The sequence below is a fragment of the Spermophilus citellus genome (genome assembly GCF_964194105.1).
Source record: "Spermophilus citellus genome assembly, chromosome: 6".
NCBI lineage: Eukaryota > Metazoa > Chordata > Mammalia > Rodentia > Sciuridae > Spermophilus > Spermophilus citellus.
The window spans coordinates 34,929,472-34,956,192 of NC_138187.1; the positions used below are offsets into that span (position 1 = coordinate 34,929,472).

Below are 26,721 nucleotides of genomic sequence, written 5' to 3' on the forward strand. Positions count from 1 at the left end.
AACATCTGCAAAGCTGTAATGTGACATAGAGATACCTGTAATTTTTACTCTTGACAGAGTCAGAGGTTACCTATGGCTGCTGCGGTCACCTGCTGTCATGCGTAATTGAAGGCAAGGCTAAATTTCAGTTGAAGTTTATAAAATCAAGATGTAATTCCACCCTTCCCCAAGTTCATAGATCCTTGGAGTTCTATACACAGACAGCTTTGGGAGGGGACAGGAGTGGGCAGTGGCCTCTGGATGTCAGGATTTTTGAACCCCACTTTGGCCCAGCTAAGTGGAGGGTAAGTCCTGGGGCAGCCTCGTGGATGGCCCAGCCTCCTCCCTACAAGCCTCCTCCTGCCTTACCTGCCCGGTTGATCTTGGACGGCAGCATGGGCGCGTTAAGCACTTCATCTTCATCTTGCTCATCGATGACCTTGCACTGGCGCAGGTAGGGGGTGAGCTTGGCCGGGTTGATGTAGCGACTCAGCATGTGCCGGTTGCACTCCACGTTCTCCCACAGGGCATCCTCCTCGTCCTTGAGGGTCTCCATGTCGTCATCCATCCCCGGCCAGCCTCCTCGCAGACATAAACCCCAGCGAGGTCGATCAAAGAGCCTCCCAGGACCGCTCTCCACGTGCTTCTGCAGTGGTCTCTGGAATACATTAAGTTAAAAAAAAACCAGTCAAGTATATATGGCATGTTACCTTTTATCTGAGAACAGATATGAATATTAATATATTAATTAAATTATTAATATAATATTAATTATTAATTAAGTATATTAATGTTAATTCCTTATATACTAAATACAAACAATGGAAGGATGAGCCATAAAAATTTTAAAAGGTTGTTTATAGGGAGAGTGAAAATGCTGCCATTGGAGTTACACCTTTTCCAAGCTTTTATCTTACTAACAATATATTTTTCTCAAAAAGACATAATACTATTTATTTTTTTTAAATTTCACATAAATGATAGGATAGTGGTATAGTGTTTGCTTTCTTTCTCCTCTTGCCTTCTCCCCACCCCCACCCCATATTGCCTTGAGATTTATCTAGGTGGATACATACTGATCCATTCACTTTAAAAAAAAAAGTTTTAATGAGATATAATTCACATACCATACACAATTGCTAATTTAAAGCACACATTTTTTTTTTAATGCACTCATGGTTTGTGCAGTAATCACCGCAGCCTAATATTTTAGCATGTTTTTTTTTTTCCCTCTGTAAAAGAAACCACAGATCTATTAGCAGTGGCTTCTGATTTCTTCCTACCCTCTCTCTCACTGGCAACCACTAATCAATTCACTAATCAATTTACTTTTTCTTTATGGATTTGCCTATTCTGGACATTTTACACACACACACACACACACACACACACACACACACACACTCATATAATATGTGGTCTTTGTGACCAGTGTCTTTTAGCATAATATTTTCAAGTTTTATCCACTTTCTTTCACATTTTTAAAAAACAGCTTCATTGTGATATAATTCACATGGCTTACAATTCACCTTTTAAATGGTTCACAGAATTGTGCGAATGTCACCACAAGCAATTTAAAAACATTTTCATCATTTCAAGGAGAAACCTCATGCCTTTATCAGCCATTCTTCATTTCCCTCCAGTACCCTAGTCCCCGGCAACCACTAATCCAATTTCCGTCTCCATGGATTTGTCTTTCCTTGATGTTCCATACCCAAGAAATCACACAATTAGTAGAGTTGTCGTGTCCCCCCCCCCCCCCCCCCGTGTGACTGGCTTCTCTCACTTTGCATAATGTTCTCAAGGTTGGTTCATTTTGTAGCATGAGTCTGTGTTTCATTTTTTAAAACAATTGCCAGATGATTTTTCCTTCTGTGGATATGGCACATTTTTGTTTATCCTTTCATTGGTTGGTGGCCATTTGGGTTCTTTTTGTCTATTATTGAACAATACTGCCGTTATGGTTTGGATGTGAGGTGTTCCCCAAAAGCTCACATGTGAGACAATTCAAGAAGGTTCAGAGGACCCAATCTGTGATTAATCCCCTGGTTAACTGAGTGGTAACTGAAGTGGTGGGGTGTGGCTGGAGGAGGTGGGAACTGGGCATGACTTAGGGGTATATATTTGTATCTGGCAAGTGGAGACCCCTCTTTCTACTTTCTGATCTTCATGTGAGCTGCTTCCCTCTGCCATACTCTGCTGCCATGCTGTTCTGCCTCACCTTGAGCCCCGAGGAATGGAGCCTGCTGTCCTTGGACTGAGAGCTCTGAAACCATGAGCCCCAGAATAAACTTTTCCTCCTCGACAGGTGTGCTGGTCAGGTCTTATAGTCACAGCAGTGAAAAAGTTGACTGAACAACTGCTATGAACGTTCATGTTCAAGTTTTCATGTGGCTATGTTTTTATTTCCCCTGAATAGACAAATAGGAGTGCAATTCCTAAGCCATCTGGTGACTCTATGTTTACACTGAGGAACTGCTACACTGCTTTCCAAAGCTGCACCATTTTACATGCACACCAGTAATGCCTGAGGGTTCCAGTTTCTCCTGCTTCTTATTAGCACTGGTTATGGTCTGTCTTTTCCATTGTCACCATCCTATTGGATGTGAATCGGTATCTCACTGTGGTTTTGATTTGCATTTCCTAATGACCTATGATATGCATCTTTTCATGTGCATATTGGCCGTTTGCAAAGAGAAGTATCTATTCAAATCCTTGGCCCATTTCAAAACTGTTCACTTCTGTTTTCATCATTGAGTTGTAGGAATTCTTTATATATTCTGGATGCAAGTCCTGTATCAGATATAGGACTTGCAGATATTTCTCCTTTTTGTTACTTGCCTTTTCACTTTCTTGAAGACAATTTTTGTAATGCAGAAGTTTGAAATTTTGTGTAGTTCAATTTTTTTATTTTTGTGTTTGTTTTGGCATGCATCAAAAAAATCACTGTCTGACTCAAAGTGGCGAAAAGTGATGAAGACATATTCCTATTTTTCCTTAGAATTTTATATTTTATAGCTCTTATATCCAGGTCTATGATCCATTTTGAGTTAGTGTGTGTGCATATGTGAAGTAGGGGTCCAAGTTCATGTGGACACCGAGTCATTCCAGCACTATTCTTTCCCCAGTTAATGATCTTGGCACTTTGTTTAAAAGTCAACGGACCATAAATGTAAAGTTTGTTTCTGGACTCTCAATTCTATTCTACCGATTTCTATGTATATCTTTATGCTAGTAACATGTTGTCTTGATTACTGCAGATTTGTAGTATGTTTTGAAATTGGAAAATACACATGCACCAACCTTCTTCTTCTTTTTCAAGTTGTTTTGGCTATTAGGTGCCCCTTTACAGTTCCATGTAAGTTTTAGGATGACTGTCAATTTCTGCAAGACAAGGCAGCTGGTATTTTGATAGTGAATTCATTGCATATGTATGTAGATTGGTTTGGTGTGTACTGCTATCTAACAATATTAAGTCTTCTGTCCATGAACATGGGATATCTTTCCATGCATTTAAATCTTCTTTATTTTTTTTCAGCAACATTTTATAGTTTTCAGTGTGTGCTATAGTTTGGATGTTCAGTGTTGCCCAAAAGTCTTTATATAAAGGCTTGGTCCCCTGGGTAGCATTACTGGAAGGTGCTGTAGGCCTTTAGGAGGTTCTTAGGTCCCTGGGGACATGTCCCGAAAAGGGATTATGGGACCCTGTCCATCCTCTGTTTCCCTCTCTGCTTCCTGACTCAAGAAATTGCTACTCATTGTGACATGCACTTCCAACAAGATGTGTTGTCCTCATGGGAGGCCCAAACCAATGGGGCCACCAATCTTGGATTTGAACTTTCAGAACTCATGACATAACGAACCTTCTCTCTCTTTACTTCATACATAGCCTGTGTCTTGTTTTTTTTGGCCCAGCAGATATCCTGGAGAGTGTTTTATGTATGTGCTTGAAAATATGAGTTGTTTTGCTGCTGTTAGATGGAATGTGTTATAGATATCCACTAGGTCTAATTTGTTTATAGTGTTGTTCAACTCTCCTGTTTCTTTCTTTTTTTTTCCTGCCTAGTCATTCAACCCTTTATTGAAAGTAGGGTAATAAACTGTCCAACTATTATGGCTGAATTGTGTATTTCTCTCTCCAATTCTCTCAGTCTTTGCCTCATGTGTTTGGGGCACCGTTAAGCGCATATAAGCTTATAACTGCTATATCTCCCCGGGGTATTGACCATTTTATCATTATGAAATGTTCTTCTCTATCTCTAGTAATATTTTTGTTTTAAAGTCTATTTCGTCTGATATTGGTAGAGCCATTTTAGTTCTTATGGTTGTTGCTAGAATGATATATATCTTTCTGTCTTTTTACTTTCAATCTTTTTTACATCTTTGAGTCCAGTGTGTCTACTATAGACAATATTTAGATGACCTTTTTAAAAACGACTTTTTAAATCCTACTTGACTATATCTCTGACTTTTGATTGGTTCATTCTCTTTTTTTTATTGTTATACATTATTCCATTATAAGAAAACACTATTTATCCATTCCCCTATTGTTGGATATTTAATTTCCCCCAGTTTTTCACCTGAACATTTAGCACTATTTGTAATGGGAAAAATTGCAAACAACCTAATTATTTCAGCAGGAGACATTACTGATCCTTTTATACTGTACTAGACCACTTTTTAAAAGGAGGTAGTGATTCGAAGACACCCTCAAGGCACATTGTTAAAAAAATAACTAAATTTCGGAATATATACAATATAAAATCAATTATGTAATCCCAAACAAAGCAAGATTATAAGTATGTATTGTTTGTGTATAAAAAAGAGAGGGGGGAAAACAGAAAAGAAAGGGAGAGGAGAAGAGAGAGTGAGAGAGAAAATTTGAAAGGATCTGGGAAGAGGAATAAGTTTGGAGGTTAGTGGTCAACACTCCTCCAGTGTTTTACAAAAGAGCACGTTTCTAGTGTAGTTGGGGAAAAAAGTCATCAAGGGCAAAAGCCCTGTCTGGGGCAGCTGATCTGCCCGGGTCCAGTATTAGCCTTCCTACCACTGTCTCTCCAAAGGCCACAGCCCTGATATCTTGTTGGAGCCAAATAAATCCCCTGGCTACCCTTGGGACCAAGGAGGACCAATCCACAGGCTGAGAAAGCAATGGCCAAATTCCCAGACCCAGGCCTGTCATATGGGGCCAAAGAGAGTTGGTCCCATGAGAAGTAGGGGCAGGGTTTGCCTCCCGAGGGGTATAACTCAGTTCCCATCCCCATGAGCCTTGGCCTTGGCTCCTGGCTTGTGGTATCTGGTATTTGTTCCAGGCCTTAATAAGCTTCCCTTTAATTGAGCTATTTTATGGGACTTTCTTCTATGCAACCAGAGAACCACAGGATACCTGTGAGCTGTATGAGCAACAATTGCATTGACAGTGATGGAAACGAGGATTCTGTCTCCATTCAACTTTGCTCCATAGACTTTGATCCTAACCTCTACGAGCCCTTTCTTATTTTTATTTGTTTATTTAATTTTGTACCAGGAATTAAAGTCAAGGGCGCTTAACCACAGAGCCACATCCCCAGCTCTTTTTTTTTTTTTTTTTTGTATTTTATTTAGAGATGGGGTCTCTCTGAGTTGCTGAGGGCCTTGGCTAAGTTGCTGAGGCTGGTTTTGAACTTGTGATCCTCCTGCCTCAGCCTCCCGAGCCCCTGGGATTACAGGCGTGTGCTAATGGCCCCTGGCTTTATTTTTATTTTTGACAGATTCCTTTATGGTGAAAACATTCCAAATCCCTTTTTCCTAGCTTTTCTGAAATGTGCCGTCCATAATGATTATCTAGAGTCACCCAGAACCTTCTGCTGCCACCTAACCCTAACTTAGTATCCGTCGATCAGCCCTTCTTCAGCCTCCCTCCCCTGTGCTCTGCCCAGCCTCTGGTGACCGCAGTCTACTCTCAACCTAGATGAGATCAACGTTTTTGGATTCCACATATGAGTGAGGCCACGTGGGCTTGTCTTTCTGTGCCTGGCTTATTTTCCTTAACATGATGACTGTCCATTCTTTATGAGTCCTTTTGTTAACACCTGGCACCACCTGGGTCACCTGAGAGTCTGCCTCCATCTCCCATAACTCCCCACTGCTGCAGCTCACTTTGAAGATGCATCAGGACACAGAGGAAAACGTACTGACCTTTATTCTCTTCAAAGAGTTGACATCCTATGAATGCGATTCAACAGTTCTTTCCCAAGCCTGTGGCAGACACCGCTGTCACTCATCGGCACCATGCCCTTGCTCTTCCTGCTAACAGAATCCCAGTTTTTTTCCAGGAATCGGGCACCTCATGCTTCAGGGAGGCCGGGTATCTTCTGAGCTGAAAGAGTGGATCTTGTTTGATCTCTACCAGTGTTTTGGGAATCAGCAAGGGAAGCATGTCACGGCCCACGCAGCCTGTATGAAAGTCTGCTGGGGCAATCGGGGTAGTTTTCCTTGATCTTTGACACAAGGAAAAGGCACCCTGTCACTGAGTTTGCGGATGTCAGTATGATGCTCAGTGTTGCTGCTGTGACATGAGGACTCACCAGAGGGCACGGCGAATACCCTCAGGAGCGCTGAGCCAAGAGGAGAGATGGGTGTCCTGAGGATGTCCCTCTCCCCAAGCCACTGACCTCATCAACCCAGGACCTCCAGCGCCCCCAAGCTCTGTTATGCATATGGTGGGACTTGCCTGCAGCCAGGTGGAGCTGGGCCTAACCCTGTTGGCAGCCCAAAGCCTCCTGTAGTAGATGCATCTACTTTGTGCAAAGACTTGCTGGGCGCCGTGCTCGCTGCAGAGAACTGAATGGTGCTGAAAGCTATGCCTCGAGGGGCCTCAAAGGCACCAGCCTAGGAAGCACTGCTTCCCAGCCACGGGAACAGGAGCTCTTGGTGCTGCAGAGATGCTCCTGTAGTCTCGGGGTGGCAGTGTGGCCACCTTGGCAGCCATCAGCAAGACAGCAGATGATGGGGGTGAAACTTGCGTTGAGAGCACCCTGTGTGCAGAGCTGCACAGCCACCGAGGGGAAAGCGGACTACTCAGGAGCATCGCAAGCACCATGCAGGGCACAGAGGGTGCAGAGATGGGTCCCACATGGTCCCTGCTGCCTGAGATGCTCAGAGTTCAGCTGAAAGGGTGGGCCAGGCCACCTACACAAACTGTTAGTATGCAGAGTGAGAGTGGCACCCGAGGCTAAGAGAGACATGCAACAAACCTGCTGGTGGAACTCGATGTGCCCGCCTTGGGTGCCACTGTGTGCCAGGCACTGCGTCCAACCCTCGACCCTTTATTTGCCGGGTGCACGCCTGTAATCCCAGCAGCTCCCAGAGGCTGAGGTAGGAGGATCCTGAGTTTAAAGCCAGCCTCAGCAACAGTGAGGCCCTAAGCAACTCAGGGAGACCCTGCCTCTAAATAAAATACAAAATAGGACTGGGGATGTGGCTCAGTGGTCGAGTGCTCCTGAGTTCAATCCCTGCTACTCTGGCCTTCCCCACAGCCCCTAAATTGTTTCACTTAATTATCACAGTGGCTCTGAGAGGAGGACGTGATCAACCAGGTTTTGTAGACAGGGAAACCCAGACAAGCGAGCTAAGTCAAGGTCACACTCAAGGCCACAGAGCAAGTGTGACCTGGGATTCCAGCCCAGGCCTCCCCGCCCTATGGTGCTCCAAGGTTCCTCTCTCCTTGGAAAGCAGGACAAAGCAGGAAGCATTTTGAGCCAGTTTGCTGGGCAGAGAAGAAGGAAAAGAATGCAGCTGAGCCTTGGAGCAATGAGGAAGGGTGAGAGGACTCATCTGCTCCCACCTGTAGGCACAGACCTTTGCTACTGGTTGGACAAAGCTTGAGGATTGAAAAAAGAGTCCGCTGTGCCTTGGAGGGTAGAACACACTACATACAACCCAGGTTTCCCTCCGAGGGACCAGCCCCATGTGCTTCAGGAGGCCCGGGCACACCGGTTGACCGCAGCCTCGCACACTCCAGAAACCAACACCCTAACACAGTGGAGGGATAAATAACCCGTATGTTTCACAGTGGCCTACTCTACAGCAGTGACAATTTAAAAAGCTACAGCTGTATGAATCAGCACAGATGAACCTCAGGAACACAATGCTGAGCCACATGCCGGTCTCAGAAGGGCAGGAGAGGAGGCATTGAAGCAAAGGCAATAAACCGGGCATGGACATGGTGGGGAGGCTGGGGCAGGAGGATCGCAACTTGGAGGCCAGCCTCAGCAACTTAGCAAGTCCTTAAGCAACTTAGTGAGGCCCTGTCTCAAAATAAAAAAATAAATAAATAAAAAGGGCTAGGGATGTGGTTCAGTGGTTATGCACCCCTGGGTTCAATCCCCAGGACCAACGCCCCCCCCCCAAAAAAAAAACATAGGTAATGAAACACTACAGCTAAGGATATATGGGGACTCTTCACTGAGAAGCAAGGGACTGGTAAAAGTCAGAATGGCCCCCTGAGGAGGACAGTCAGATGGCTGGCTGTGACCTGGAAAGGCACCCAAGGGACGTAATAGTACTGCTCTGGCTGGGGACATGAGTGTGATATTGTTCTTTGTCTCATGGATTCACATTACACACATATTTTTAAGTGTGTGAAATATTTCATGGACAAAGACTGTGGGTAGTGTAGTGAAGCTCAAAATAGAACAAAACATCTCTGGATTTCAAACGTGTTTTCTCTTCCACACACAGCATTGCAACTCGGCCTGACTCGGCCTTGTCACTGGGACCAGCTCAGTGGTGTGGGTCAAGCTCTGGGCAATGTCTTTGAAAATCATTTGCCCAGAAATGCACGCGTAGATATGGAGGCTCTGAATCTGAACTGCCTGCCGGGTGGACGGTCCATCTCTGACCTCAGTCTCAGCCAGGGCTTCTGACAGCCTTGACCCAGCACTCAGCAGGGCCTGGCTTCCAGGCTGAGTCAGAGCCTAGATCACACTGGTTTCTCTACAAACAAACGAAAAACAAACCCAAGGGACCTGAGCAAGTCTCCACGGGAAGGGCCACTCTGCTCACCTGTCCCTGGGAAGTCAGGACCAGGTGGACGCACTACCTGTGCCCAAACTCCATGACAGCCCCTTGTTCATCCAGGACATTTATCATGTGGCTTTCTCTTGCTGTTACAATAAATTTCAAAATCTTGATCTTGACCTCCAAGGCCCTGCATGATTTACATTTTGCTGGCTGCCACAGTCTTACCGCAGCTGTATCCCAGGCTGAGTGGGCTTTTGTCTGATTGTCCATCAAATGGGCTTATGTCAGAACTTGCTCCCTTCCTTCCTAACCCTCACCAAGTCCCAGGTCCCCCCACCCCACTTTCTGTTTTTTCAACATAAAAGAGATAATATACCTTGAATACCTGGCATGTAGTAAGTGTTCAATAAACAGGAGCTGTTAAGCTACTATTGAAGTCTGCTGCTTATACTTTCCGGCTGGATCTTGTCTTCCTTCAAGCCAGTCTCCTGATGCATCTGGAGTTGAGATAGCTGGGATCTGAAAAGGGAAAGATAACAGTATTTGGAGCAGGAAGCAGAGGTAGAGAGGAAGGAAAGCATCTAAAGGCTGAAGGTGTGTTCTGCACAAAAATCCAAGGATGTGAATCTTGAGGTGCATGTCTCTCCAGGTGACAGTGACCAGTGGCCCATCAGTGCGGCAGAAGGGCTTCTGTTCTGTTCAGTGGAGAGGCCACTGACCACAGTTTCCTAGACCTCCAGGGTGGAGCACAAGGGCAGGTGGTGGCCCTGGGTAACTCAGGGCAGTGTGTGTGTATGGGGGTGTCCTCACAGGGCTCTGACCAGAACCTCTACAGGATGGAGATGTTCTAAGTCAGTTATGGATTCAAAGGCAGCAAACCACGTCCTGACCCAAAAGAGTTCCCTCCACTGTGAATCACATCCTCTGCCTCTATCTTGCCATGGGTCTGGGCAGAAACACGCATGACTGCATACACTCCGTAATTTCCCAAAGGTGACATTCCTCACGGACCCTGACAAGGCCATTCCTAACACCCAGCCACACGGCTCCAGGAGCCCAGCTGTGGTTGTGAGCTTTTGGGGGAAGGAACAATTCTCCTCTCAGGCCTGGGAGAGGGAAGGTGGTGTTCAACCCTGGGAGGGGGATGAGAGTCCTGCACCTGACCTGGCAGCTGCTCCCAGGGCTCTCTACTTGGGACCCTGGGGTGCTTCTGTTTAATCAGAAACTTGCTTGGTTTGGGGCTTTCAGGATTAATCACAGGTGACATCCGCTCTCCCAGGGCTGACAGAAGCTGCTCCTGTCTGCTGTCAGCTCAGGCTGGAACAAGCTGTCAGAGGCCCTCAGACCCAGGGAAGTGGCAGGGCATAGGGAAGGACCCAAGGGAATTGACATTCTTCTGCATTTGCATTTGTTAAAAAGCATTTCTTTCATCATCAGAAAATACAAAGCTTTTATTTATCTTTTAAACTGTAAGAAAGGCTTCCACTTCAAGAAAGGGTAAAGAGGATTGTGGATTCGCACCTGCTGTTCTACCTTCCTGCCGGGGCAACACAGTTTGGGGAACCTGAGGCCCAGGACAGCCCACGGTGAGGCTGCATTTTTGGTTTCTGGTTTTAGAATTTTGATTACTGCCTTGGAGATTGTGCTCCTGAGGTCAGGGAAAACATCTAGGGACTCTATTGGGACAAGTCAACCTCTTGATCACCTGAGATGCTGACTTACAGGTACGGCCTTCGATGGACGGACGCTTATAGACTAGTCACTGTGTGCCAGGCACACTGTTAGGCACAGAGACAGACTTCCAGGACTCTTCAGGGTAGAAAAAGCACATGTCTTCAGACTTAAAGGACCGCTTTGCAATGCTTGGTACAACCTGGAGGTTGCCAGGGGTAATACTGAATGCCTATAAGACGTATTTTTTTTGCTGCTGTGACTAAAAGATCTGACCAGAACAACTATAGAGGAGGAAAAGTTTTTTTGGAGGCTCAGGGTTTCAGAGGTATTTGTCTATAGAGAGCAGGCTCCATTCCTCGGACTCAAGGGGAGGCTGAACATCATGGTAGAAGAGTGTGGTGGAGGGAAGGGGCTCACATGATGATCAGGAAGAGAGAGAGAGAGAGGGAGAGAGAGAGAGAGAGAGAGAGAGAGAGAGAAAAGCTCCACCCTCCAGATACAAAAAGTATACCCTGTAGCCACACCCCCACGAACCACTTCCTCCAGCCACACCCCACCTACCTCCAGCCACCACCCAGGTAATTCCATCAGGGATCAATTCACTGATTAAGTTAAGGCTATACTCAATCATTCTCCTCCAAACCTTCTTGCATAGTCTCACATGTGAGTTTCTGAGGAACTCCTCACATCCAAACCATTACAATCACCAACTTACAGCCAAGAAAATAAAAGCTTGGCGAGTTTCGTTGTCATATTAGTGCACAGGTTGGGTCTGGACCCAGGGTTCTCTGATTCCCCTTAGTCACTAATAGGCAGCCCCTGCAGGTGCTCATAAAAAAGCTTGCTTTTTTAAGGGCTAGGACCAAAAAGTGTGTGCAAATTTTCCCTGAAGTGTTACTTTACTATATATAAGCAAAGACAGAGCTAAAGTCAAGAGAAGCCCTTAGTGGTCCAGCAGAGTTCATTCCACTGTGTTTTGTCACATTCACTTAAGAATAAACAGAGTCAGCCTGGCACAGTGGCACATGCCCATAATCCCAGTGGCTTGGGAGGCTGAGGCAGGAGGATTGCAAGTTCAAAGCGAGCCTCAGCAAGTTGGTGAGGCCCTAAGCAACTCTGTGAGACTCTGTCTCTAAATAAAATATAATAAAGAGCTGCGGGTGTGGCTCAGTGGTTAAGCACCCCTGGGAGTTCAATCCCTGGGACCAAAAAAAAAAAAAAAAAAAAAGAAGAAGAAGAAACAGAGTCAGGATCACTTGATGTTTGAGAGAAATCTCCAGATAAAGGCAGAGATCAAGAGATAAACTTATTTAAGGAACCCAGGAGGCACTGAACAAGAGAAAACAAAACACGAAAATAATTAAGATTCAGTTAGAGAGGTGTCACCAGGAAGACAGCACTAAGGAAATAGGCAGGAGAGAGAGCTCTCTGCAGTTACAACCACAACAGCAGGAAGGTAAAACCAAGAGAAGGCTTGGAAGACCAAGTTGAGGAAATTTCCTGAAAACTTACATTTTTTAAAAAATTGAAGGGAAGGAAGATAAGAAAAGCGGGGGGGATGAGTTCAATTCAGAAGGTCTAATATCAGATAAACAGAAATCCTAGGAGGAGATTATGGAGATTATGTTCCCTTTCTTGTATGTCTTTTTGGGATCTGATATATATTAGGTGATGAAATTGTCGGAGAAATCATGTTGGGGGTTTCTCAGAAAGAAAAAGCAGATGTCTTCAGACTTAAAGGACCCCTCTGCAATGCTTGGTGCAACCAACCAGTGGAAAAGAGTCTTCTCAGAGTACATGGCTGTGAAATTTCAGGCCACCAGGGAATAAGAGAAGACCCTAGAAACTTCCATAGGGGAAAACCCCAGGTTGTATACACAGACCTAGAATTGAATGGGCATCAGACCTCTCAAAAATAATACTGGAAGGTGGGAGCCCGAAAGGCAATGCCTTCACATTTTTTTGACAGAAAACACTTTTAAACCTAGGACTCTATATCCACCCAATGACTACATATGAAAATAGAATGAATTTATTTTTAGAGAGGCATAGACTCTAAATATCGACCTCCTGTGTACCTTTTCTTAGGCAGCTCCTAGAGGGTATGCTCCAGCAAAATGAGGGAAGAAAGCAATAAAAAAGGATGAGCTCAGAGGTAAGGGATCTCATCGGGGAAAGCATCGAGAAAGTCCCAGGAGGAACACGAAGCAGCAAGGAGCAGCTGGTGAAGATGACAGGATGATCATGACAGGTGCACTGGGGAGGTTGCCAGGGGTAATACTGAATGCCTATAAGACTGCTAGCAAATGACAGATCTGAAGGTCAGATGGGAGAAATAGATGACAGGTGTTACGCCTTAAATGAGAGGTGTCTCCCAAGAGCTCATGCGTGAGACCAGGCCAGAAAGTTTAGAAGTGAAATGATGGGATTATGAGTCTTAACCTAATCAGTGCATTAATCCTCTGACCAGGAATTAACTAGGTGGTAACTGTAGGCAGGTAGGGTGTAGCTGGAGGAAGTGGGTCATTGGGGTGTGCCTTTGGGGTTTATATTTTGTCCTTGGGTAGAGGACATCTCTCTCTCTCTCCGCTTCCAGATGGTCATGTACTAAGCGGCTTTCCACACCCTTGCACCATGATGTTCTGCCTTACTCTGGGCACAGAGCATTGGAGCCAGCCATCTATGGACCGAGACCTCTGAAACTGTGTGTGCCAAATAACTTGTTCTCCTCTAGAACTGTTCTTGCCAAGTCTGTAGTCACAGCAGTCAAAAAGCAGACTAAAACAATGGATTAAAAAAAAAAACACCTAGCAAATGAAAAAACAAATAAAGAGGCAATATTTCCAGGAAGAAACAAAAATCTACATGATCAACTTGTCTTCACATGAATAGCGTTTACTTAACCATCACTGATATTCTAACACAAAAAACTATGACACAAGGAACTGAATTACCATCTACCTAAGAATATGTCGATTCATAATGTTCTACAGTGAATATATCAATAAGTAGCAATGCAAATGTATTTTTTTATGGATTTTTAAAAAACAAATGACAGCAGAATTGTTTAGAAATAAGGGGTAAATAATAGAAGATATAAGAGAGGAAAACAACATCTAGGAGTTAGGAGTGGTTGCCTCTGGGGATCAGGACTGGGAGATGGTGATGGCTGGTCTGGGAAAGACTGTTTCTAAGTCTGCATGACTCGTGTATTACTTTGGCAAAAAATAAAATAAAAATAACACATCAATGGTTGAAAATATGGAAATGCATCGAAGTACAAAGTTATCCTCATTCTGTGCACCCATATTCTACCTTTTGAAAAGCTTGTGAGATAACACACCCTTGTATAGCAGAAGTACTATGTGTGCAGAAGGTACTGCGTGGGTATCACCTCAGTTAATTTTCACAGGAGCTCAGTAAGACGGGTTTTATTATTTATTTTTTATGGACAAAGAGGTGATATCATAAATAATATAAATAACAGGATCCCAGCCTTCTCAGACTTAATGACGTCTGATCTTAAAGTAGTAATTATGACAGCTAACATTTATTAAATGTAGCCTCTCATGTAACCAACCATATTTCTTATTTCCTGAGCTCCTTATCTTCTTCTTTAATACTTTCATCTTTTATTTTGATGGAGCATATTCTCTGGTAGTTGTGTATGAAAGGGACACAATATTTGCTATATGCTGGATGCTGTGCCAAATGTTCTCTGTGGATTATCTCATTTAATGCACACAACAACCATATGAAGTAGTCACCACTGCTCTCTTCATCCTATACAAGAGGACACTGAGCTCAGAGAGGTCCAGCAACTGTCTGTCTCATCTCTGTATCTCCAGTAGAACTTAGCATGAGGGATTACTTTTAGTAGATCCTCAATATATATTTGTTGGTTGAGTAAATAAAAAGAACGACTATTGAATGAAATAAACAAGGAGGTTGCTATTGCTTCAAATCCAGAAAGCTCCAAGCCCTGTGTAAATGAGATGTCTTATAGGAATAGTCACTTTTTTCTAGTTTTCAAGAGCTGCCCCAGCACAGAAGTGCTGGCAGTGGAATGGGGCTAGCAGCCGGTTAGATAAATGCATCTCTACTTAATTGATTTGCCTGGGTGATTGGAGTGAGCAGCTTGATATGCAGGTTTAATTATTCCAATGAAACCTCCAGTTAGTTGAAAGGACTTTTGGCAAAAAAGCTGGGGGGTATTATTTAAAGGATGATCTACTGCCATGAGAAAGGATTGAAGAGACCTTGGTGTGGACTCCAGCCGTCCACAGTGTGTAAGTTCTGCAAACAAAAGCTTTGTGGAAAAGGATCAGAACCATCCCTTCAGGGGCCCCACTGCTGCCCCGCCAAGCCCCTCGGTACTCATAAACAGGGCCCTTGCAGAAGCCAGAAAATTCTTTCTGCAACACTACCCCCCCCCCCACTACCTTGCCTCCCAGTTAACTTGTTAACCTCTCTCTATCTCGGCTCATTCAACCAAAATATTGACAGGATAATATTTCCCATCAATTAACATGTGTACTTTAATCAGTAGAGCTTCACTGATACCTGTTTTGAAAGCAGCAATTATCATTTTAAATTAACAGTGGAGTGTCAGACAGCTGCCGACCCTCTTCCATTCTCTCTTACTTGTTAACATATCCCCAATTTTGTTTGCAGGCACTAATTAAATCCATCTCAAAAACTGTGTTTACAGCCTCACTTGCAGCTAGAAGTGGCCGTGGGACTCAGTGCTGGTCAAGTGGAAGCTTCTGGAGGCTCTGTAAAGGGGCCATGGTCAGGGGAGAAGAGCCTTTTACTTGCTCTTGTCTTCCTGCCTGGACTGTGGAAGAAAAGCAGCTACCTTTGATGATGAAGATAAAACCACAGTCTAAGGATGACCAAATAGAGTGCTACAAAAACCTTGGGTCATTGACGGTGGCCCTGGACAACTGACCTCTGAGTTCTCTTCTTCTTGGGGTACTGTAGATTGAACTCAGGGGCACTCAGCCACTGGGCCACATCCCCAGTCCTATTTTGTATTTTATCTAGAGACAGGGTCTCACTGAGTTGCTTAGCGTTTTTTGCTTTTGCTGAGGCTGGCTTTGAGCTCTCCATCTCCCTGCCTCAGCCTCCTGAGCCTCTGGGATTATAGTCACATGCCACCGCATCCGGCACCTTTGAGTTCTTGATTCACGAGAAGAATCACATCCCTAGGATGTGTAAAACCTAATTGTGTTTCTATGGCTTGCAAGTAAGACAATCCTAGCAGACACACATGCTGTACAAGACCCACGCCTTCTAAGTCCTATTAGTCCCAGCTGCAGACTTCTGAGACCTAAAATCTGAGCAACTGCCTTATGTATTTGTTCCTGTTCCTTCTTCTAGTCACAGAGTAATCAAGTGATCAGGAAAGACAAAGTACCCACCATGGACCAAGCGATGTTGGCGAGAAAGAAATGGTTGACCCCAAGGGGCTGTGACATTGGAGGATGCAAGCTTCACCCAGGAAACGGGAACTGTCATCTGGGAGCTCGGCCATCCAGATTTTGGGCAAAAGCAGGACAATTGTTCTACCCGCCTCTGTGCGCCTGCCTTAGCTTCTCCCTTTTCAGCCACTGTAAGCCCCTCTCCAGCCCCTGTCCCATGGCTGGGCCCCATCTCTTCTCTCATTAGCCCTCATCATCCCACTGGCACCCAGCTTCCCCTTCATCTGCATTAGAGCCAGGTCTCATCCCAGCCCCCAGCTCAGAGCACAGCCCACTGGGTCCATGGCCACCAGGCTACCTGTAACATCTAACCTGAGGCTCTGGTAAAGGGCCAATGGTTTCTGTGGATAAAAATGTAGCAACTCAGTATTTCAGGACAGGAGGCAGATCCCTGGGATGTGAAGACGGGAGGGCTTGGCATTGAGCAGACCCAGAGCCCAAGGGGATGAGCCAACATCACCACCCCATCCACACCCACGTGGCCCCAGGCCCCGCCACACGCCCAGATTTATTTTGCAGTGGCTTCAGACTTGCACCAAGATGAACTTTGGAAGGGCATGCGCACTTCTTGTATTACCAGTGGATACTGTGTCCCCCTCCCTCCACATCAGCTCTCATTTTTCTAATAGTACTGCAGAAAAGCTTTGGAAAAAAAAGCACAATTAGGAGTGACAGATTTAAATGGCTCTGAAATGCATATCAATTTATCACATTGGCTTTCTAGGAGTGTTTGCCCCTCTGGACTCCAGGACGGAGCACATAGCCGATTGACAGCTCAGAGGGCCACCAGGAGCCACGGCTGACCACCCTGCCAAACCCAAATCCCAGCGCGAGGTCACCTTCTCAGACCCCTGTGAAGCACAGCCAGCAGGTCTGGCCAGGGGAGAGCCCTGGCCTTGAGGATAATGAAATACTGTCCCCTCCTGCTGTTGCCTTTGCCGCCTGGTCAACAAACCCCCTTCACCACTGGAGACTGGTAGTGACAGTGACCACTTGCTGACTCCAATTCGAGACCCCTCTGTGCATTCAAAGATGCCCCCTTTGCTTCATTTTTGAGCCTGATGAGATTCTTTTCCACTGGCTTATTCTTCAATGTCTTGGCTGTCACTCTGTGGTTGGGGCTGGGTATAAGCAGGAGAGCGTGCTGCCCCTGTTTGAATTCCTCACGTCTGTCTCACTGGGAACTGCACTATCTGGCATGTCATGGGTCTTCAATAAATGTTTGCTCAACTGAGTGCTCTAATGATCTGAGGCTTGGTGACAAACACATTCTGTCGTCAGAGAAGCATATTCAGTCCTAGTCAGCCAAGCAGAACTCCACGGGGGTAAGGGGTGGCTGCTCTGTGGCCGGGTGATGGCTCCAGTGTTCTCGGGCTTTCTACGGCTGCTTATCTCCTGCTCACTGGGCATTCCTGGAGGCCCTGCATCGGCCTGTGTCTTTCCAGCATGCTGCCCAGTGGGCCCCTGTAGACTTAGTGAAGAATGCATGCATCTCCTTCTGGGGCCCAGCCCAGAGACTGGGTGTGGAAGCAGCTCCCAGCCCGGCCTGGAGCAAGAGCATGTGTTCTGCATACAAGTCCTAGGAAATCAGACTCTGGAAGAGGGGAGGAGGGAGGAAACCATGAGTCCCTTTTTGACTTGGAGGGCCAGGGAGGGAGTTCTGGGGGTATCACTGTCCTATATTGGAGCATTACCAAGCAGAATCCTGCTCCTGGGGACTCCTGAGGCTGTTGCGTGAATATGTGGCCCAGCAGCCCAGAGAACCTAGGAAGGGAAAAGGTTGGGTCCTCCTCGAGCTGCCTGGAAAAGGTCACCAGGATCATTAAATACCAGCCCCAACAGGAAAGCAGCCAAGGACAAGGCTTGGGAAGATTCCGGGAGTTACCGTTGGACCTTAAATCTTCCCCTTTATCTTCTCCTCAGCTCACTTGGCTAGCATTGGAGCCCCAGCAGGGCATGTGATAGGGTTGAAATGGTAGACCACACTAGGCCTTTGGATGTCAACTCGGGAGGGGAAGGTTTCAAAGTCTGGTATTGGGGACACCTCAGAGTGGCCAAGGCTGGGGAGTGGGAGCCCCATGGAGCCTTGAGTTCATTGCTGGCTTGATTCAGCAAGCACCCCTATGTGCAGAAGACAGGAATGTGAATGAAGGGAAGAAACTCTAATGATGAGAAGGCTCAGGGAGAAAAGGAATAAGACAAGGACCAATGAGAATAAGACACAAGTGACCAATGTCCAGGAATGGCTGGACTCAAGCTCTGGAGGCAGGAAACAGAAGCTTGAAGGATAGATGGTAAAACCCAGACCATGGCAAACTAGTCAAAAGAGGAAGGAGTGGGAACCGAGAGCAGAGGACAGAGGGAGGAAGGCAGCCTGGTGCAGTTGGGCCCAGCCAGGCAGGAGGATCGGGAGTTCAAAGCCAGCCTCAGCAATTTATGGAAGCGCTAAGCAACCCAGTGAGACCCTGTCTCTAAATAAAATACAAAATAGGGCTGGGGATGTGGCTCAGTGGTTGAGGGCCCCTGAGTTCAATCCCAGGTACTAAAAAAAAAAAAAGAAGAAGAAAAAACAATAGTGAGCACCACTTAGACAATATAAATCTGAGACTCAGACTGGAGGCCCCCCAAGGGATGCTGGGATGGTAGAGCCCAGTCGCTATCTCCTGGGGTTAGGGCTGTGGGCAGTGGCATGTGCTCCTTTTGAGGCCTCCTGGCGGCAGCACACAGCCCAACTTGGAGTCACCTTCTGCATTTATAAGGCGCACTGAAAATGTACTTAGAATCGATGTGTTGATCAATTGAAAATGCATTTCTATTCGCCCGCCATCTATTTTGTGAAATGTCACGGGAACAGGTAAATGCACTAACACCTCCAAACATATTTCCATGAATTTGAAGAGAACTCTGCCAAATTTTTCCATCAACTGGGTTAGTAGCCGGGAAAACGCAGAGCTCTGATTTTCTTGACTGGTGCAGGGTGGTGGTTGGGCCTCCAGCTGCCTAATTCTCTTCTCCTGTTAGTGTCCCAGGATACATCCTGCAGCCCAGCAGGAAAGCCAAGGAGGAGGCTGGAGGCCAGCACAGCCTCCCTCTGTGGATGCACGAAGCTCCCAGCTCTTCCTTCTCCAAAGAGCTTCAGGTCTGGACAACACAGGGCACAGGAAACAGCCGTCCTGAGCTTTATTCAGGCCTCAGACTTCCTCACTTCACCTTGAGTTGTTCAAGACTCAAGGGCAAAAGTGCACTTTCTCAGCTATTGACTCAGTATGAAGATGTCCAGGCAGCAGAAGAAAAAGGAAGTGGTTTCCAAGGGTTAGAACAGGGTGACCTTGTCCAAAAGAGCAGCTGTCTCTGAAGGTTCCTTCCAGTGTGGACTTGGAGATCCAGGTGGTGGGGTCCCCGGGGCAAAGCACTCACAAATAAGGAAGATGTCGCTCCTGCTCATGAGAACTTAAAATCAGCCTTGCTTTTTGGTGGGAAGTGACATTGTTCCTCCAAAAGAAGGCAGGAGGTGTTAGAGAAAGATGTGATAGAAATTCTACTGTAATACTGTAATGCAAAAAGGAAGTCAAACCAAAAGAACCTTTGCATAAAGAGATAAAACAGCTCCCTCTGTGTCCAGTGGAGAGGGTATGGTCACGTAGCGAGGCCTGGGTCCTTCCATTTGCTGACATGTGGCCTTCAGCTTAACACCGCTTAACTTCTCTGACCCCCCTTTTATTGGTTTGTAAAACTGGATGGGTAGCCCTGACCTCTCAAGCCTTGTGTAGCACACAAGGTGGGTACTTAATCAATGTCACCTAGTCTACTTCCCTCAGAAGCCAGCTGAGAACTCTTCCTAGTTTTTTTGTACAATTATCTCCATGCCCCAAAGAATTGAGGGAAGAACCTTAAACATGCTTCCTCAATTCTTCTGCTTGGGCCTCTGATTGGAAACTCTCCACCTGGGGGTGTCAGCATCTTTTTATATCTACCATGCTTCCTTATGCTCTCTGGGTAGGGACCCAGCTCATATTTTCTTGTATGCCCCGTGGCTCAGGAAGTGTCTTACACGAGCAGGCATTTAATATTTATAAAGTGATTGATTTCCAATGGATAAGCATCGACTTTCTTTTCCTTGTCATTGTGGCCTCCCTTTAGCCAACTGGATCTCTTCCTCTTCCCATGTGTGGTGAGCATGTGGCCTGCCGACGGGCTCCTCTGCCCTTCATTTGTACCAGTGGTTCTGCTGCGCCTGCAATTTGGAGCTCGGCGCCAATCCATCTTGCACTCCCCATCAGTCATGGGCTGGAAGGCTACAAGAGACATCCCTCCAATTTCTGACCTGCAGGGATAGTCATCTTGTCACAAACCATCTTTACGGGGGAAACACAGACAAGCTAGTGGGTCCTACTTGTCTGCAAGGTGAGCTCTCCACGTGCCGGACATGGTGTTAATGTTGTGACAGCAGCTGGTGTCAGCCATGTGGTCCTGTGTGTGTGTGTGTGTGTGTGTGTGTGTGTGTGGGCGGGGGGGGGGGGTAGGCGCTGTTCACAGATGTTCTGTGTCAGCTTTGGTCTGTGAGATTCTAATTCTAATTGGTAACCTGACCCCAGCCAGCATTTGGGGGGGCTTTATGAATCTCGATACTACTCCCTCCTGGGTAAGGGAACAGGAAGTTTACGGTCACTTCTTCACCAGGCGAACTTCAGAAGAGAGATTCCTGGACAATCACAGCACAGTGCCCTGGTGCTGTGGGCATCTGCCGTGCAGTGGGCACTCACTGGATCACAGGGGAGGAGGACAGGGATGACTTAGTAACAAAACCCACAGACGTGCGAGGGCAATTGCACTCCGCGTCTAAGAAAGGGTTGCTGCAGAGAGCTAGAAAGCCCCCTTTGTCCCCCTGCGTGCTCCAGCTTCAGCCTTCTGTGAGCTGATCTGGGAGGACTCCAGCCTGGGGGGGGGCTTCCTGGAGGAAAATGAATGAATGAGACGCTGGTGCTGGGAAACGTTAGGACTCAACGAGGATGTTTAGGTTTTAACTGGACCGGAAATTAAGAGAAGCATCTGCACATTTCACCTCCCTGTTCTCTCAGGGGAGGTTGCTGAGCAACTTGAAGAGTGACAGCAGCCACCTCTCACCCTGGGGCTGGTGAGGCCCCTGGTTCCCGATCTGTCGCACTTCCCCTCCTCCCTGAGTGTCTGGTGGTAGCATTTCTACAAGAATCAAGCACCGTGCCTCCGCCTGGGCTCCTATTGCTGCTCTAACAATGAGCGTTTCCACTGGGGGCTGGCAGGCTGGAAGCAACATTCAAACCCGTCTGATTCTCCTGGAAAGCTTCACCGAGGAGATGCCAAGGGAGTGTGTTAGTTAAAATGCGTTAATTGAGCAGCCACTATGTTGGGAGCAAAACAGGTTTGTGAGTCCAATTAAATGACAGGCTTCTGAGAGGCAGAGTGAGGTGGAGAGAGAGGGGGACTCAGAAAGGGTCTCTTTACTTGTAATTAACTACAAAATAAACAGCTCTCTCATGGAATGGGGCCCCCACCGTTCCCACCACCCCGGCAGCCCCGCACTTCAATTAGCTTTGTGTTATTCTGTCCCCTATTACTTCAGATAATCAAGGGTTGGCTGTAATTAATTGTTATAATGTGCTCAGGAGCTGAGCCAAATGGCAGCTTGGGAGGGCTGGCCGTAGCTGCTCACTTCTCCAATAGGCCTCCTGGAGGCTCAGCCTCCAGTTCTTCCCTCTCCAACAAAACAGGGTTCCCCGTGGGGGAGACGGATGGAGAGTGTCCCAGCTGCTTCTGGCTTCTCTGCTGCCTCTGGTTAAGCATGACTTCCTCTTCTACCATCTCCCTCTGCCCAGCTTCAGCACAGTCCCGGAAGCCCTGAACCCTTCAAGCCGGTGACACCTAAAATTAAGTCGTCTCCTCCAGACAATGGAATATTACCCAGGCATAAAAAGGACTGAAGTTCTGAGACACGCTCTCACATGGCGGAAAGCATTATGCTGAGTGAAATCAACAGGTCACAAAAGGCAGCGGGTTTAGACGAAATGTCTAGAACAGGCAAATCCATAGAGGCAGAAAGCGGATTAGGATGGCCAGCCAGCTGCATTGGCGGGTCCCAGGATCCAAGGGTTGAAAATACCCAACAGAAAAAAAACTGCATCTGGGCTAAGTGTAGACTTTTGTTTTTTGGTCATTATTCACTGAACAATACAGTGTAACAACTACTTACATAGTATTTACACTGTGTTAGGCATTCTAAGTCATCTAGAGAGGATTTCAAGGGATGTGCATAGGTTGTAGGCACCCGCTACACCACTTCATGCAGGGGACTTGAGCACCCATGGATTTTGGTATCCGTGGGAGTGGGGGAAGTTTCTGAAACAAATCCCCTGCAGACACCAAGGGACCACTGTAGTTGCCAGGGGTCAGGGGAAGGTAGAATGAAGAGAGTGATTGCTAGTGGGTGTGGGGGTCTCCTTTTGGGGAGATGAAAATATTTTGGAACTAGATGGAGGAGGAGGTTAAACAACATTGTGAATGGACTAAATGGCCCTGAACTGTTCACTTCAAAATGGTGAATTTTGTTAGGTGAGTTTCACCTCGGCAAACTTAATTAAATAAAAAACTTAATTAAATCAGCTACAATTTCTTGAGCACATGTGAGCAGGGCCTGGGCCGAAAATCAACAGTAACTCTAGCTTTCAAAACATTATCCCCTTTGGTGAAGACACCAGACTATGGGACTTGGAGAGGGGGTGTCATGGGACGAGATAAACTATGGGGAAGCTTGGATTTGAGCCCCACGGTGTGGGGGGGTGCTGAGTCATACCATTGGAAGACCCCAGTGGCTTTTCAAACCTGAGGTTCCCTGAAGGAAGACAGAATTGGGAATGGCAGGAATGGTTTCCGCAGGACACTGGGGCAGGAGACATGCACTAGAAACCAGAGTTGGGGAAGAAGGTGGGATGAGGGTTCGTTAGAAGAGAGGATGGGGACTTAGGGCTTGTGACAGAGAAAAGGGAACAAGAACTCAAGAGTTTTATTTAGTACTCACAGGTGCAGAGATGAGAAAAGGAAAGAGAAACGAAGGAGGTCAAAAAGAGGGGAGATGATGGTGGGGGGCAGTGTGGGTGAGACAGGGAGAGGGCGGGTCTGGCCAGGGGGGCTGCAACCATCTCTGGTCACATCCCTCCTCCTGCGAGTTCCCGAGACCGCAAGCCACTTGAACGTGAACTTGAGTAATTTCCCGTAGTCTGGCTCACCTGCTTTAAAGCAACTGGTGATCTTGAAACTTAAAAATATTTAACTCATACTTTCCACCTAGCTGGGCATGGTAAGAAGGGGTCAGGAATTGAGAGCCACAAAACATCTCCAAAAATGCACCCATTTCCCTGCTCAGGGCAGAGATTCCTGCAGGGTGCTTGCTTCTCTCGAGCTCTCTTAATCTATGGTGTAAAAAAATGTCTCTAAATGAATTTGTCGGGCTGGAGGTTTGTGGGTGTTCTTCTCACTTTCTCTATGAAAAAAAACAACAGCAGCAAACATGAGCCTGTCTTTCTGATGCCTGGGCTTCCCATACCCCAGCCATGTTGAAAAGATGTTTCCCAGGCTCCCAAAGCCTCGGCGATGGAACTTGGGACTCCTCGTGCCCAGAGATCATCTCCACCTTCTCCCCATGTAGGTGAATGAGAATAAATCAGATGCCAGCCGGGAAGCCTTTTATGTCTGTGCCAAATGACACAATCACCAGTAATGAAATAAGGCACCCGTCAAAACTGTACCCAGAAACCGTCGATCAGCATTACTGGACTCAGGGTTGTTGGGAACACGTTTCCCGGGCAGCGGGGCGGGGTAGCTTGGCCGCTTTCTCATCTATCTCTTGTTACCCGTGTGCCAGGAACACCGAATGAGTGGATGGGGGAAGCCAGGCTTGAAGGTGAACACGGCCAGCTGCAGGCTGGGGCTCCACCCAGTGGGCGGTGACAGCTGAGACTGCCCTGCATTTTCTGCACTGGGGGAGGTTATCCGCTGCAGTGTGACTTTGAGACAGTGTGAATGTACCATTCTGCTTCTTGAGACCTGGCTGACTCTTTCAAACTGGTGAAGTCAGTTTAATCCCCCCGCCCCCCAACAAAAGATGCCATGTTCTCTCACGAGCCAAAGATCTTGCAGGGCTGCCAAAGTTTCTCAACCCCCATGACATAAGGGGTTCCTGAAGCATTTCATCAGGAATGGAGAAACCCTCTTGGGTGCCTATGAGAGACCCAGGGGAGGTGAAATTCCCCTTTGGGGTCCCTGGTCCTCTGCTTCCTTTAGGAATGTGCTCCCTCTACAGATACCTGGAGTGTTTCTCACTCCGTTCTGCTTGTGGGCCCGGGTGGGCCATGGGCAGATTGCTGGATGACATTTAGCAAAAGGCTCATTTCTTTGCATTTCCACCTCAAGCAACTTCAGAGGGACAGAGTGAAAGGTGCTGGAGGTGGAAGGGGGGCAGAAATCCTTCCCAGAGCCCAAGAGAGCCCGGTTGCTGCATCGCCCTTCCACTACACCCGCTTCTGGAAGCAGAAGCCCACGCTCACCCTACCCGGCCCAGGCGGGGGATCCTGGGTATCTTGCTCCTTGCACAAGACACAATCTATGTGCTAAACCTCCTTCTCCACCCTGCACTGCCCTCAGCCAGAGAGACAAAGGGACCAGCTGTGACAATGCAAGTCTCCTGTCCACACAGGGAGCCTTCTGTGGGCTCAGTTCCAGGCCCAGCACCAGGCAAGCTGCTACGTGAGATGAGGTCCAGCATCAGCTGTAGGGGTTCCACATCTTATTTCAGAAATTAGGGAACAAGGAGGGACACCTTTGAAGCCACTGGGCACATGTGTGCAGATAAGAGCAAAAATTAAAAAAAAGCACCCGGCTGGGGAGAGAGGGGACACGCTGCAGCCCCAGGGACATTGCGGAATGCAGTTAGGGAGCAGTTGGGAAATATACTCACGGGTTTGCAAGCCAGCTGTGTCCTGGACCTGGCTGGGGAGTCTGGGTGTTTCTGTCAAATTCCCTCCCCTCCACCTGTGGTCTGCGAGGCCTCCAGAAGACGCCAATGCTGACAGCGTGCAGCGCCTTCCCGGAAGCCCACAGCACCCGGCTTGGAGGCTGCCTCTATTTTTAGCAGGAGCAGAACGGGGCTGAGGTGGGCTACACACTTCCCTTTTTCTTTTTTCTTTCTTTATTTCTTTTTTTTTTTTTTTTCTGAGCTGTCTGTGGTTGACTTCAACCCCGCAGAGGGGGAGGTTGGGGACCAGAAGGGAAGCCATGCTCTGCATGGCCCATGGCCCATCTGCTGTGAGAGGCAGGAGGTTGGGAGCAGGGCAGGAGCCCCCCAGCATTGCCAGCAGCTCTGCCCTTCCTGCTGGCCCTGCCACGGTGCCACCTCACTTAGGAGACCACTGTCCTCTACCTTTGAACTCCATTGAGAACAGAGTACGGGGCCTAGAACACTCCATGGAGGAGGCATCTACAAGCACAGAATATTGAGACTCTGTTATTTGTTAGTGGGGGGGGGGACCAAAGTTCCTTGGACACCTCCAACGCTGCTGCCACCTGTCTGCCCCTTGGATCGCTGTTCCTCTCACTGCCCGTGTCTGTCTCCACTCCACTACCCCCTTCACCAGGCAGGACCTGTGGTGTAGACAGTTGTGGTGCAGATGGGCTACAGGTGTCCTCATGGGGAAGGGGGCAATAAGTGTTATGGGAAGGACAGACAGAGTTGATGGGTGAAAATCACCTGTCCAGTGTCCTGGGCAGGTGGGCAGCTAAACAGCCAGTGGCTTCCCTTCCTGAAGCCATCACGGCCCCTCCATTCCCATACAACTGAACTTGAATTCCTCACCCTATGCTCCGTGACTCCAGCCCTGCACCACAGAGCCCTAATCTGCCACCTTAGCCTGATGCCTATACCCCAGCCTCTGCCGATTGTAAGATTATTTGACGTTCCCTTTCCTTTTTCAAGAACCTGAGGTATAATCAGTAAGCTGCATGGATTGCAAGTCCACCTTCTGGTACGTTATGGGGAGACAGCCGTGCCACCAAGACCCCCATGGAGACATGGAGTGGGCCACCCCCTAGAGGGTACTCCCCGCCCTTTCCATTCCTCTGCCAGAGACAATTGCTCCTGGGGTCTTTATCAATTTTTTGCACTTTCTTGAACTTCAGGGAAACAGAAAAGCATCCTCAGTGCTCCTGAGGGTCTGGCTTCTTTTGCTTAGCGCTTTGAGGCTCATCATTTGGGGAGGGTGTATCAGTAGTTCATTCCTTTTTTTACGCAGGGGTATCTCACTGATGCATGTCCCAGTTTGTCCATCCATTCACCTGTTGCTAGACATTTGGTTTCCTATTTGATTGTGACATTGTTGTTCAAGACTTCAAGGAGACGCATGTTGTCATTTCTTTTCAGGAAGTACCCTGGGGTAGGACTGTGAGTCAAAGGGTGGGTGTCCACTCTGCTTCATGGCATTTTGCTTCCTGCTGGCAGAGGATGAGCATCCTAGTTCCTCAGCATTCTCATCACTACTTGTGTCAGACTCTGTAATCC

The 26,721-nt window shown here is 47.2% G+C and overlaps 1 protein-coding gene across 1 annotated transcript in view; it reads right to left on the reverse strand.

The window, feature by feature from the left end:
- Positions 1-26,721, reverse strand: part of CARD11 (caspase recruitment domain family member 11) — a gene marked incomplete at its 3' end in the record, with an annotated part of 108,141 nt that overhangs the window by 28,673 nt on the left and 52,747 nt on the right. The window contains exons 2-4 of the mRNA XM_081300267.1: positions 9,359-9,501; positions 6,157-6,337; positions 349-637 (exon numbers count right to left, since the gene is read on the reverse strand). Of these exons, the coding sequence (XP_081156393.1) occupies positions 349-547 (199 nt within the window). The 5' untranslated portion in view covers positions 548-637; positions 6,157-6,337; positions 9,359-9,501. The remainder of the gene's footprint in view (positions 1-348; positions 638-6,156; positions 6,338-9,358; positions 9,502-26,721) is intronic.